Source organism: Ambystoma mexicanum, chromosome 9 (genome assembly GCF_040938575.1).
Source record: "Ambystoma mexicanum isolate Mex_15411 chromosome 9, UKY_AmexF1_1, whole genome shotgun sequence".
NCBI classification, from domain to species: Eukaryota; Metazoa; Chordata; class Amphibia; order Caudata; family Ambystomatidae; genus Ambystoma; species Ambystoma mexicanum.
Window position 1 is genome coordinate 1,133,635,380 of NC_090931.1, and position 15,494 is coordinate 1,133,650,873.

At 45.6% G+C, this 15,494-nt stretch overlaps 1 protein-coding gene across 1 annotated transcript in view; it reads right to left on the minus strand.

Annotated features, from left to right (window-relative positions):
- The window catches only part of KIF5C (kinesin family member 5C), an 870,858-nt gene that overhangs the window by 407,598 nt on the left and 447,766 nt on the right, over positions 1 to 15,494 (minus strand). The window contains exons 5-6 of the mRNA XM_069616501.1: positions 3,121 to 3,169; positions 2,678 to 2,733 (exon numbers count right to left, since the gene is read on the minus strand). Coding sequence (XP_069472602.1) covers positions 2,678 to 2,733; positions 3,121 to 3,169 — 105 coding nt within the window. The remainder of the gene's footprint in view (positions 1 to 2,677; positions 2,734 to 3,120; positions 3,170 to 15,494) is intronic.

Sequence of the window (15,494 nt, forward strand, 5' to 3'; positions counted from 1 at the left end):
TATTGCTAACTCCAATTCTAGCATGAAAGAGCTCTTTTCCATACTGACAGAACTTGAATCCCAATAGCTACACCCGACATCTGTACCAAAGATCAATCTTGGTGTACAGACATCCAACATGCATTGGCCAATAAAATTGCCACGCTCCAAAATAAAATTCAGCAGAAAAAATATGTGTTGAACTTACAGCACTCACCCAACATTCCTGTACCTAATGTTTCACCTCTGGTTCACAATAACCTTCAATTTTTCCAAAATATCTACACTGGAGGTAGAAAAAATGATCCCGTCACTAAAGCCTTCCAATTGCAAAGGTGACATCTGCCCAGCACAGTTAATTAAAGATGCCACCAGAGATTTATCCCCATTCATCACCAAACTGATTAACGCCTCCTTTGCCACAGGCACTATCCCTGCCAACCTTAAACAGTCTTGGGTGCTCCCTCTCCTGAAGAAACAGACCCTAGATCCTCTCATCCCTACCAACTACCGCCCTATTAACACGGTCCCTTTTTTACTCAAGATACTGGATAAAGCTGCATATAACCAAATTCAAAAACACCTTGGACAGCACAAACTCCTTGGTAACAGACAATCTGGCTTCCGCCCGCTACACGGGACAGAAACAGCCTTAATTGACCTAAAGACCCAAATAGACGAGCTAAGAGACAAAGGGCAGTCAGTACTTCTACTCCTTCTTGATCTCTCAGCCGCATTTGATCTGGTCGACCATAAAGTCCTCTGCAGACACATTGATTATGCTGCTCAATTCTCCCCGGAAGCTATTAACTGGATTAAATATTTCTTGAGCGAGAGAACTATGAGAGTCTTCTCTCCCTCAGCAGCAGCAGACCCCACCCCCATCCTGCGCGGTGTCCCACAAGGCTCTTGCGTCTCTCCAACTCTATACAATATCTGCACCAAACCCTTGTTTGATGATCTGGACCTTCCGGGTATTACCTACAACAATTACGCAGATGATACCCAGATTCTCTTCCCGCTTTCTGGGGATTACAACAAGGACATGGGGCTGGTGAACAAAGTATATCTTATCATCCAAGCATGGATGGCCACTCATGGCCTATGCTTAAACGATAATACAGAGTTCATAATTTTGGGTTCCCAGGCTAACAACAAAAAACTAGGTCAGGAATTTGCCTCATTCAACATTGATGGGAACTCTGAAGTATCCAAGGAGGTAAAAACCCTTGCCTTCTACTTGGACACTACATTGTCATTTGATAAACAGATCAAATCCCTGACTTCCACCAGAGACCTATACGTGCAAGCTACTCAGAGCTGGCAAGCCCTTCCTCTCTGACGACAGTTGCCTGATCCTAGCTAGAGCTCTAATACTCTCCAGAATCGATTACTGTAATGCTCTTTACAGTGGTGCTAATAAAACCACCATCCACAAACTCCAAACCCTACAAAATAACACTTTAAGAGCAGCCTTAGGCATAAACAAAAGAACCCACATTTCCCCTATCAGACGCCAACATAAATGGTTATCCACGGCCAACATAATACAACTCAAGACAATTTCATTGACCCACAAGGCCCTTAATAAGTTTCAGAGAAAAACCATCCTCAGATTAACCAGAGCCGTTACTGCTAATTGTCTTACCATACCTAAACACAAGCTTATCACTATTTGTGGCAATAGCTACCCTGTAAAGGCCGCTAAATGATGGAACGCTCTACCTCAAGATTTGAGAGCTGACCAACCCTTCATACACTTCAGAAAAAAGGTGATAAAATACATCATCGCCACAGACCATTAGCCTCTGACCTGATAGATCATGCCAGTTGTCCCTGTTCACCTGCAGGCCTCAGTAATACACAGAGGCTCTGACTAAGCATGGCCCATTTCTGCACACTGCTCATGCTCATTCTTGCAACTACAAAGGCCACTTTATCGCTGTATATATCTGCACATTCTGTATACTCTGTACTTATGTAATTTGTGTATATTTTTGTACATGCTATGTATATTTGTAACTATGTAAGCTTCGCATTTTCATACTGCTGCGCCCTCTTACCTACGGGTCTGGTGCGCATAACAAATGAATAAACAAACAAACGTGAGGTCGATTTGGATCTTCATGATAATCGTTATCATTCTTGTTGGGTTCCTAAATGTTATTTTTAGTATAATTACAACATACCAACGTCACATTCTAAGGCTCAAGTGCACAGATTATCTTTGGGAGAGAAGCGTTCTGTACAAATGAGAAGCAAAATTCAATTTTATGGGTCCGATTTTTTTTTCTCAAAATAATTTATGCTGAGCATTTGCTAAACAATTAAATGCGTGCACCCAGATTTCAAATATGCATCCTTTCCCCTTTCTCATTTCTTAGCTTTCAAAAACTAGTTTGCTCTACACTTCAGGAACACATGCCATGTTTGCTATTCCGGTACTCATTTCTTTAAGGAGTTAGCTGGACATGTTTTATCTTAATGTTGCTGAGGCACCATATTCCATTTCTGGTATTTCATTGAATACCCTATGGCATCCTGGGAATTATAGTATGGTTCACTTCAATTAAGTCAGTTGGTCTGAAATACCATTGCTTTATACAAGTAAAGCCTAGGACTAGAACATAGCATCTGACAGATGATGGAGTCTCATGTAAACCTCATTTACATGCAATCCCTGAAGAACGTCTCCTACCTTTACATACGGCACTCTGTTCTTATCCTCATGGACAGCAAGGTTTGTCTTTGACACTGAAAGGAAGAGAAAAAAACGGTGACAAAACCATTTTCTCTAATCTAATACGTTATTGGTGTATTCACAGGAGGAATGGGTCACCCAGAAAGATAAAATAAAAAGTTTTAAAATATGCCTTGTGAGAGGCTAAACTACCAAGGAATGCTGAAAGGCAAAGGGAACAGAACTGCTGCCAGCAGATGCATCTAGGGAGCAGACAACATTACAAAAGGATGTACCCATTACAAAGAAACATTTAGCAGCGTGGAAACATAGCACTCAGTCACTAACAGAAAAGAACATTGAGGTGCATCATGGTTGCCAACGATGGATTCCTAGGATCAGGGCCATAGCGCACAGGTATCCCACCCTAAAGTAAACGGCAAAGTAATCAGGCAACTCACCATCTAACAAGTCTCTTATCTTGTCCATGTAGATCTCAAAGTAGGAAACCTAGAACCAAACAACAGTGAAAAGTTACAGCAACAAATAATTGCAGCAAAATACATGAAAATTAATGATCTAATCCAGATGTCTGAAAAAAGCCAGGTTGAGAATTGAAGATGTCCTAATACATAGCTGTCTGCTTTTCTGTCTCATGTTTGGGGATACATTTTATAAATGATATTTCTAACATGCACATTGTCAGACTGGTCACCTTCAAAGCGTTACAATGAAACAGGGAAGATGTTTCTGTACGTCACCCTTATGAAACTAAAATACGCCTTTGAGGCTATTCCTAGGTCGAAGTTATGGAAAGTGCTGCACCATCTCAATATCCCCCCCGCAGCTCCTCTGTGAAATCCAGAGCTTATATGATGGCAATACAACTAGTGGTAGATGGAACCTAGAAGGTGATTTAACGGCTCTGATAAGTGTTGAGCAAGCGGTGAGACAGGGGTGTCTTCTCACACCGACCCTGTTCTGAATGTTCATTAACAGAGTCGTCGCGAGAGGGGGACTCAGGGGACTAACGCCCCGGGTCTTTTTTCAGTTCTAGCCGCGAATAGAAGCTATGGGGCTACAACCAAAAGGGAAGCCCCGAGTCCTGATCAACATTCGCGTTGGTTTGTACATGTGTATGATGTGTACTTTCTTTCTCTGAGCCCTTCTGCAGAGCTTCCCCCAACCTCATCCTCGCATTCACGTACCTAGACATCAAAGACACATTGTGCAAGCTATCAAAGACCAATGTATCTGCAGCTGGACCTATACATCTGCAGACAACTATGTGGCACCCAGGAGGGGGGTTATGCATCTCGCGTGGTCCAAAGGGGTGCGCCTTGCTGTGTTTAAGTTGGTTTATCTGCTGCAGAGGATTTCAGTGGCTAAATTGCAGTTGTAAATGTGCTATTGGTGTAATAGAAATGTCTTAACCAAGTGCCTTCAAATACTTAATTTAGATATGTCTCATGCACTGAACTCCTCTCTAAAACAAGCACTAACAAAACCAACAGCGTTGGCTTGTGTGTAAGTATTGCACAGACATTTGCGAGTCAGTGCTATCATATGCCCAGGTAATAACACCACTTTGCAGCTGTTTGCAGCTTATGGTAGTATCGTTATGGCAGTGCCTGGCAAATGCCTTTCCCATGCTTTCACAAAGGCCAAAACGGCTGACTTTGTATGCTCACTTGGCTTCCCTTGTGTAATCGTTCTGTTTTGATTTTTTACTGTGTCTATAGAGTTTTATTTATTTATTTGTGATGTATAAAGCACCATCTTCATACACCCAGAATTCTGCAAAACAGTTCAACGTTTTTTTTTTAACTCTTAAAGGCATTTGATGTTTTGTTTCTTTGAGCTTTAAAGGTGCAAATACACCTGTCCTTTATCTTCTACTCCCCATTTCAACTTAAACACTTGTCCACCCTTGACGCTATCTCTGTTTCCTTTTTGCCTACATATTTTCTTTTTCCACCATGATCTCTTTAGAACGTATGTCCCCTAAAGATTTTGTTTTTTAAATTCCTGTTCTGAAGGGGTTTATAAGAGCTTCCATTCAATAAGGCAAACATTTAAGGAAGGTAAACAAGTGGGTAAATCTGAAGGCAACCTTCCTACATCTTTATCCGGTAAGTCAGTAAAAAGGTCACAATGGACCACTGTGTGCATTTAAACACATTATTTTGTGGGTAATGGCCCAAAATGTTGCCCCCATAATTGCTACAGCCATAATGCTCAACTTTTTTTTTAACACCCCCTTTACACCACATATATATGTGGGGGTGCGTTATGGGATATTATAGTAATATGGGGAGCTGCGGGGGTCTCCCCCCACATATCTATGTGGTGTAAAGGGGGTTTAAATAAATAAACAAAAAAAGTCAGCATTTTCAGCTGTCGCGATTATGTGTGGTCGTAGTGATCACAGATTCATTTTGTGGGTTCCATGTGTTAATATCTAGACAAAAATTTACCATAAAAACATATCGCCATATTTATGCGGCAATATTAAGGCATAGAATCTGCGGGGGACACCTCTGCATTATTTTTAAAGGAGCAGGGGACACCCCCGCAACCCCTGCTCCCAAAAACACCCAAAATTATGCCCCTCAAAAATATCGCCATTGGCCGTTCCAGACGACCATATATACAGCGATATTTTTGGTGGGGATAATATGTAGCAATACCATTTTGTGTAATACGCAGCATAAATTCATATATAGAACCTTGAGAGGCGTTCTTTTTATTTTGAGTCTTTGTAGCATTGCTGTTTGTATTGCTACAGTTATTAGCTCACACCCCTCCTGGAGATATAGCCTGCCGTCAGTGTGCACTACAAAGCAAGGTGAAGGAGGTACACTTTTGGACTGTGCCTATTTCACTTTTGGGCAATGTTGCATGGGCATCCCACAAGCGAGGCAGGGTAACTGCTGTTACCATCGGCAGCTGGGAGAGGGGCAGCCCCAACCTTCTCTGCGCCTGCTCCTCTCCTCCCCCCAGCTATGGAGACATGCAGTCTCGGCAGCACAAAGCCACGGAAGGGTAAGGTGCGAACAGTCATCTCACCCTTCCTCCAAACAGCAAGGTGCTAAGCAGCATAAGGAAAACAACCGTCAGGCAGGGCCCAGGTTCAAAAGATCTGCCCCCACCAAGGGGCCAGACAGTCGGCTATCCGGCCGGAGGCTGCGACAACAGCAGCCCCCACCACCTACACAACAAAGACCCAGGGCCTCCCTAGGTCCTATAAATACGAGCAGCATGCTCAGAGTAAACACAATCTGTGTGTGGACCCTGAATAGGTACCCAAGCAAACAGGAGGTTCACCGTTTACTCAGTGTCTTCCAAATCTTCTTGCTTCTTTAGCAAATCTTGAAGTTCGCTGTACATCGCAGCGTCTTTTTTCCTTTCTGAACATTGTACTGTTCAAAGCAATTGCATTGCAGCCTTAACGAAGGAAGAAGAGGCAACCAAACAGCCAGTGCGGACGGCGTCAATTTCAACATCTCGGCATAAAGGAAAAGCGAGCGACGAGCGTGTCCAAAACAAACCAAACAAAGACGCGTGCTGCGGAATCATCCTAAGCCAGTGCGAACGAAGGAGAGAGAGAGGCACCCGAGCAGCCCAGCGTGGAGGGAGTCCGATTCAACAACTTACAGGTGAACCACCGCGCTGGGGCTACGAGGGAGTTAAAATAGACACTTGTGTCCGGGAAGAGATACAATTTGTTACAGTGGACCACAGCCCCCCCGTTAAAGGCAGGCGGGGCAAGATAACACAAGCCAGTTTTAAACTCGGGCAGAGTCACAGCCAGCCTGGTAGCACGGCGAGCCGGGAGCTCGTTTTTCTTGACATCCACGCAGAGCTTGCGAACGCAATTTCAAGCTCAGCGGGCCCAAATACTGCAGATTAAAAATATTTTCTGTCATTTTGCATGGGCGCCCTCACAGCAAAACAAATTATTTAAATACCAGTAAAACAAGTCTGGGGGCTGCCCATTTATTAAAATGAACACCACAGAAAGTGGACACTAGGAGACAATTTTTTCTTTGAACCCTACATAGACAAAAGCTAGCAGAAAACACAGACCACAACAAGAGGGCACCAGCCAGCAGTTACCCAGCATGGGCAACAAATAGAACAGGCTCAAAGAACTCGCCGGTAGCAACAGCTTTAACTCCTTGATAAAACTTTTTTTCCTTTTCCTATAACAGGCATAAAAGATCATGGGGCCCAAACGGAAAGCACGGGCACCCTCAACAACGGTGTAAAAGCCCAAATCACCACAATTGTTAGCAGCCATTGAAGCGGCAGAGCACTACGGATGGGCATGGGTTGGAGAAAACATGTACGGCCTACCCAGGGAAGGAATTACCAGCCCACCCAGCCAAGATGAGGTTTCTGCACCATCAAAAAGGAGAAAGTTATCTGAAGGCGCCAAAAAAGGTTAAAGAAAATTGTCAAAACTATGCGAGAATGTAGCAGAATTACAGCAACTAATGGTAGAAGTAAGGGGGAAACAGACACTGCCTACAAGGGAAACTGGGGCCTCAAACCCTACCATCGCAGTACAACCTACAATAACGGTTGTCAACCCACCCGTAACACTACCTACAGCAATCCCGCCACAACAAGTACAGCAGTTGCCAGTAGCACCCACAGCTATAAATAAAACAGCCTCCACAACTCAAGCAACAGTCCCCGCAGGTGCTCTAAAAGCATGGGCAACCTCCAGCGCAGACAACACGGGCGTGACAGGGACACCCGGCAGCAATACAACTGACATTGTAACAATCTGTAATGCACAGTTAGACCAAAAAATTAAATCTTTCCAAATAGAGATATTAAATAGATACAAAAGTTGCCTGGCATGGAACATTGATACCACAATCAAAGAAGCCATATGGGCCAAGGAATTTATAGAAATATTTTCCTTAATAGAAGCCCAACGCAAAAGGGAAAGACGCTTTCAGAGACCCCAAAAAGATAGAAGAAAAAGCTATTGCCAGAAACACCCAGGTCGAACAAAACTGGGACAACTGGTTACAAGCCTTTGCCATCTTAGCAACAATATATGAAGAAAAATTCCCCATGGATGGTAGGAAGCTCTGAGCATACGTTGATAAAATAAGGGAAGTAAAAGTAACACAGGGGGAAGACATGACTAGCATATGACAGATTTAGGAGAAGCATGTCAGAAAGGCCGGCCATTGAGTGGGATGAAGTCCAGAACGATTTATACACCCTCAACGCCGAACATCCCCAGGAAGAAGATACCATGCATTCGTCTTCCAAAAATAGCAAAAATTTGCAAGGAAACAAATCCAATGACAAATCCAAAAAAGGGGAGCAGCCCTTTCGGAAGAAACAGCCTTGGGCGGCTAAAAATAATGCTCACAGACAGAACAAACAGCAGGCTGCCAAATCCAACATCCCATGCAGTAATTTTGGGAAAAACCAGTGTACATGGGGCAAAGAATGCTGGTACAAACACGCCTGCACAAACTGCAACGGCACCAGACTACCAGCCAAGAAAGAATGATACCCCAATTTTAGAACCAGGACGAACACCCATCAACCAGGGCAACTTTAGGGACGCCGTAAACAACTACCCAGACAAGGAAACCAGCAGGATACTATGGCAGGGTTTCACCAAAGGTTTTTCCATCCCATTTAAGGGCTCTGGGTCACACACCATCCCGATGAACCTGAAGTCAGCCAGGGATAACCCCCAGATAGTAGAAACCAAAATCAAGAAAGAACTGCAACTAGGCAGGATAGGAGGTCCCTGGGACGGCATGCCTTTAAAGAACTATTTAATATCTCCACTAGGCCTGGTCCCCAAAAAAGAACCCGGGAAAATGATGCTAATCCATCAGCTCTCCTACCCTAAAGGCCAGTCTTTAAACAACGGCATCCCACTCACAGAATCCGCCGTATCTTACACACATTTTCAAGAGGCGGTAAGGCTCATACAAGAGTGCGGCGGAAACGCCTTGATGGCCAAGCTGGACATCGAATCTGCTTTCAGACCTTTGCCAGTCCACCCAGATTCACAGCAGTGGCTAGGTTTCACTTTTAACAACAAATTCTATATAGATAGATGCCTCCCCATGGGGTGCGCAGTATCCTGTGCACTATTTGAGCAATTCAGTTCCTTTTTCCAATGAGCTTTCCTAAAGCAGAGACCAGGGACAAAAATAGTCCATTACCTAGACGATTTCATGGTCATGGGGCCACCAAACTCCGGGGAATGCGGCAGGGCTTTAGCAAAACTTGAGCAAATGGCCGCACAGTGGGGAATTCCCCTAGCGAAGGAAAAAACCACCAAACCAGACACAAACATCATTTTCCTGGCCATCGAAATAGACACAGCAAAGGGGCTCTGCAGAATCCACAAAATAAAAATATCAGAAGTACTGTTTAAAATACAAAACCTGATAACGAAAGAAAAGGGGACAGTAAAGGAAATACAATCCTTAGCAGGCAGCCTCAATTTTGCATCCAGAATAATACCTCAAGGGAGGATATTTTCCGGAAGCCTAGAGTTCAAAATCAAATCACTCACCAAACCACACTTGCATATCCGGCTAGGCAGAGAGGTGAAACGAGACCTGGAAACATGGGGAAAATTCCTCAGAGATTTCAACGGGTCTTTACTTTGGCGAACGCCTTTACATACCTGGTCAAACAGGGTCCTATATACCGACGCAGCCGGGAGCAAGGGGTTTGGAGCCATACTAGACTCCGAATGGGTGGCAGGACACTGGCCCAATTCATGGCAAGCAGCAGGGTGGACAAAAAACATCACCCTACTAGAAATATTTCCCATCTGGCTAACATTAAACATCTGGGGCAGGCGACTAGCGAATACGGAATTTTTGATTTGCTGCGATAACATGGCTGTAGTGGGCTCCATAAACAGGTCTACGAAATGCCCTTTAGTACTGAAAGTATTATGAGCCATTACAACAGTCACACTACAAGAAAACGTTGCAGTCAAAGCAAAGCACATTTCAGGGGCAGATAATAGCATTGCTGATGCCTTATCTCGCTTCCAGTGGACAAGATTCCGAGAGATAGCGCCGCACACCCAAGAACAGATGAAGCCAATACCAGCAGAATGCTGGGCAATAATGGGAACACAAGAATAACGGCATCAACGCCAGCGACAGAGAGCACAGGCCGGGATGCCCAACGAAAACCAGGCACCTCTAAAACGGGTGCCCACAACAAATTGGCATCAATGCCAGCACCAGAGATTGCAGGCCGGGATGACCAATACAAAACAGGCACCTCTAAAACAGGTGCCAACAACACATTGGCATCAACGCCAGCACCAGAGAGCCCAGGCCGGGATGCTCAACAAGAATCAGGCACATCACCAACGGGTGCCAACAACCTCACAGGCTTCCTAACGGAGATGGCAGTGGCAAGCCCTACTGCAACACAGTACAGTAAGTGTTTGCAAACAGTATTTAAGGCCACAGGTGGAAACCACGTAGAATTAATAACGATTAAAGAAATAGAAGTATTTTTAAAATGGGCTTGGGAACAAGGTTTCAAAAGGGATTGGGCTAAAAGACACATGGTGGCAATTTCATATTTTACAAAAATACAGGGCGATTCAGAGCCCACCCAGAACGCCCTCATCTCTTATGCAATGAAGGGATGGGGCAGAATAGAGGGTGCCCAAGTGGACACCCGCCGACCCCTTGATTTCAGCAAACTGGTGCAGGTAGCAAGCCATTTGGAAGCCATATGTTGGCACCCATACGAGATAATGTTATTTAAAACAGCCTTTTTCCTAGCCTACTTTGGGGCTTTCCGGGAAGGAGAACTCATCGCTTCCAGCACCAAGGCCACAAACGGCCTGGGTGTCATCGAAGTCAGGGTGAGACAAGAGTGTTAACATAGAAATGCAACAGTCGAAAACGGGTGCAAAAAGAACCATCATCATTTGTTGCATTGATGAAGCAACAAACTGTCCGGTTTGCATCGCCAACCTCTATTACGCACAACGACCCAAAGTGGGGGGGAATTTTTAATCCACAAGGATGCATCGGCTCTAAGCCACTACCAATTTAAAGGAGTGCTGATAAAAGCAATCAGCAAAGCAGGGTGGGATCCCAAACAGTTCGGCACCCATTCCTTCAGGATAGGTGCCGCCACTGCAGCATGGCAGGGAGGCTTAGCACCGCAACAACTAAAAAACATAGGGGGATGGAAGTCAGATTGTTATAAAAGATATATCAGACCACAACTGATATAGCCATCCTCCCTCAAATTTTCTTTTCCCTCCCTCCCACCACCAGAGAAACAGGCAAATCGAGGACCACACTCAGATCAGCATGGGTAGTTGGCCACTCATTCGTTTTCAGGACAAGCAGATGGGCAGAAGAGACTAAAGAAGGGCCACCTTTCAGAAACACCATTACTTCATGGTGGGGACACAGAGGCTTATGGTGGGCTGACGTCCACGAAACACCAGCAGAATTGGTGGCATACAAGGACCCCCAGAATTCCTGATCATTCATCTAGGGGGCAACAACCTAGTCAACACGGCTAGACGCATCCTATGCGAAGAAATCTGCTCCTCCCTAGCAGGCATTTCGCACAACTGGAGGGGTACTGAAATATACTTCTCAGCCATCTTACCAAGAAAGAAATGGCTAGGGGCCAACTGCTACAAATCTGTAGACATATACAGAAGAAAATTGAACAGGGGGATAGAGAGATTCTGTTTGACAAGAGGACTGGGTTTCATAAAACACCCAGCCATTACACTAGGCAACCCAGACCTCTTTCTCCACGACGGCACCCATTTGTCTAACCAGGGCATGGAACATTTCTTTCGGGAAATCAATGCAACACTTGCTCACAGGGGCTGTCTCTAGGGCATACTCTTGGGGGAACACGGTCAGCCGCACAACCTTCCCGTGTGTGGCAGCACGGGTCAGAGGGGGTAACCTCAGGACCCGGTGCCCAAAAGTATGATACCATCATGATATGTGATATTGTGTATTTACCATAACTCATATCTGTACAATAAAATTCTACGGCCTTTTATTGCCAACACTTGGCACAAGTTGTGAGCCTATCATTACGGGAGAGGGTTTGGGGTTCGGCCAATACTAAAATGCATGCATATGGGTTCAGCAGTTATGGGCAATGTTGCATGGGCATCCCACAAGCAAGGCAGGGTAACTGCTGTTACCATCGGCAGCTGGGAGAGGGGCAGCCCCAACCTTCTCTGCGCCTGCTCCTCCCCTCCTCCCAGCTACGGAGGCACGAAGTCTCTGCAGCACAAAGCCACGGAAGGGTAAGGTGTGAACAGTCATCTCACCCTTCCTCCAAACAGCAAGGTGCTAAGCACCATAAGGAAAACAACTGCCAGGCAGGGCCCAGGTTCAAAAGATCTGGTGGGGGCAGAGACAGTCGGCTATCCGGCCGGGGATGTGACAACAGCAGCCCCCACCACCTCCCTGGGTCCTATAAATATGAGCAGCATGCTCGGAGTAAACACAATCTGTTTGTGGACCCTGAACGGGGACCCAAGCAAACAGGAGGTTCACTGTTTACTCAGTGTCTTCCAAATCTTCTTGCTTCTTTACCACAGAACCCGACCACCCTACAAAGAGGGGAGAATAACAAAAAGAAGTACAAGGCACTGTACGGTGCCCACAACAAGTCGTGGGACATAAGGCGGCACGGGTCAGAGGGGGTAACCTGAGGACCCGGTGCCCAAAAGTATGATACCATCATGATATGTGATATTGTGTATTTGCCATAATTCATATCTGTACAATAAAATCCTGCGGCCTTTTATTGCCAACACTTGACACAAGTTGTGAGCCTATCATTACGGGAGAGGGTTTGGGGTTTGGCCAATACTAATGCATGCATATGGGTTCAGCAGTAATATGATTGGGATTTCTGCTGGTTTGGTGGGGCTGAGTAGGCAGTTAAACCACTATTCATCCGTGTATTGGAGAGAAGTCATTTCATTACACTTCTGTATAAAGGAGTGGAACCCCTGCTGTAGAAGTAACTAATTGCTCATTGAGGTGTAGAACAATGAATAAAACACATACAGGCGTAAAACATTTTTATGCCCAGTTTTGCACTGCAGGGTCTTTGAAAATGAGGGTCAATGTGTTTTATTTTCAGACATCGCTCTCTGCTTGGCTCCCTCTTCCTCTGTTGCTCCTGGTTCTCTTTCACCAACACTGGACTCATTCCCTCATCTCCACTCCTTCTTCCCACCTTTGACCCGGGAGGATAGCTCAGCGGCAACATGCTCACTTTGGAAGCAAGATGACACAGAGCGATATAGGTTTGATCCCCGGGTCCATGCTAAGAAACCTCTGGGTATTAAGCACGTTATAAATAACCTATCATTGGGCCTCATTATGACCCTGGAGGTAACCATGCCGTTTTTTGCGGCATGGATACCCCCATTCCGGGTACCGGGTCCGGGTTCCCTTGATGGGGAAATACCTGGCCATTCCGACCTTGGAGGGCCCGGTATTTCCCCATTCAAGGAACCCGGACCCGTTAAATCCCCATTCCCATTTCAGCTCCCATAGGGCTCAATGGGAATGGGGATGATGCTAACGGCCCCATCAGTGAAGGGCCCGTTGTTAGCATCCTGGTCTGCTCGCGGTGGTCTGCTCGCGGGACCCGCTAAGGACACCTGGTAAAACCAGGCATTCTTAGCGGGTCCCGCGAGCAGACCTCGTAATGAGGCGGTAGGGGGTTAACAGGGCCGGCAGCTCTACTGGCCTGTTAACCCCCTACCGCGAGTGTCGTAATGAGGCCGATAGTCTCTTACCGCATCTCCTTATTCATCTAATCTTTTATCAGACAGACACATCCTACCTTGCTGTTCAAGTCTTGGATTTTCTCATGCCTCTAGTATTTCTGTCTTTCTACATTTTCATTCTCTTCTCCATCACTTATTCTTGCATCGTTGGCTGCCTTGTTCTTTTTCTCGCTTTCCTATCGGACTATATCTTTTTTTTGTTACTCGCACTCTTCCTTAGTTTGGTCCTCTTTTTCCTCTTTCGGTTCTCATCTATTTTTCATCTCTTTCTCTCCCTCACAGACTGTTCTTTGCATTATGTTGCTGTTTCATTTTTTTCTTTTTCACCTTGATGGCATATCTCCCAATTGATGTCAATATTGGTTCAATTTACAGCACAGATTTGTTTTTTTTTTTTTTTTAAATCAACTGTATTAGTGCTGCATTCCACAGCAGTGAATGTTGTGTGTAGTATTTTGCAGGTGAAGCAGTGCATTGCATCCGACACCATGCATACACTTAATCTTGTGAAATGTATGGAAAGTAGTTGCATGCATTTATTTGTTTATTTTATATATTCATATTATTGCTTGACTGGTGCTACAACCCAAGAGGAATTACAGCACTCTTGCCCGACTTAAGGTGGGAAGCAACATACAGAGCATTTGAGGGCCACAGATGAACAAATAACTTTATTTCTAAAAGAAAGGACGTCCTCAATACAACCGAAAGGCCCAACAGAGAGTTCTAGTGCCTGGCTGCAAGAAACGTACTGACAAGGCCTAAAGCCCAGGCACGTTTGGACCTAGGGATGCAAAGAGAATTAGAGAGATTAGAGGTTAGAACAAAAACCCCAGTATACTAATTTAGAATGAAGCATTGTGTGGTAGGCTAAAAAGTTTAAACGCAATTCTTGATCTAGATGGGAGCCAATGTGGTTTCCACAGTGCAGGGGCGATTGACATATGCCTGGCTGTGTTGGTTATGATGCATGCCAACATGGTTCTTTAACATTTGAATGTTTCACTACAACATTTTATTTCAAGAAGAGTGAACTGAGAGGTAGTGTAATGTACACAGAGGCGAAGCAGTATGTCAAGTGCCACGGAGCGTGAACAGACAGTGAGGTCAGGAGTGTGTGTGTTATATGCTGCAGATAGGAGAAAGCTTGTGCTGTATCTAGGGGCACCTTTGCTTTAATGCGAGCACACTTGCTCTCCCACTCTCACTTGGGGCACTCATCTGGCTCTCTCCCCACTCCCTCCCTCCCACGAGATGACCCGACCAGGCGGACCTTCCACCAACATCAAGGTAAGCCCAGTGGGGCTCCTCTATGATTTGCCATGCACTGTTGATGCCACAATGTTTCTTGATTTAAATGGGGTACTTTACTCCTAGCTCGTTCCTGAAGATTTGCCTGTGTGTGGCTGCAAACTTTCATCATGCAGCACCTGCAGAAGGGCTGCCACATGGGCACTGATGGGTTAATGCTGGCCTCCCCCTCCCCATTATGGCCGCGGGCACCTTTGTTCTCCAGGCACCGGAGTGCCTTTGCTTTCCTCGCACTGTGGCAGTGCTGATTGACCCACTTCCACTACATCTGGCCAATGTGCAGCCAGCAGGTGGGTCAGCCGGCTCATCCACCTAAGGCCCTTATCAAAGGCCCCTGTCTGCCCCGCTCTGGACTTGTCTGGGCCTGTTGGCCCCCTCCACCACCCACAGCAATGCGGGACATCTATATGACCTCACTTGGACTTGGGAGAACGTCTATGTTCCTTGCGCCTTGTGCTCCGGACCCATTGTCAGCCCTGCAGGTTTTTTCTCTTGAGTAGGCAGCTCAATTATTTTTCTCCACTGACTCTATAGTTGCAGCCACTTGATATCATATGTTTAGTGTGCCTTGCTTGATGTCTGATTGTACGAGTCATTGCATCTGCAGCCTCTTCCATGGGTTGCTCATTATGTGCGTCCCCCGCATCCCCACTCCCTTTCCTCCCACCAGCTTCTTGCACTTGTTTTTTGTTGTTCGTT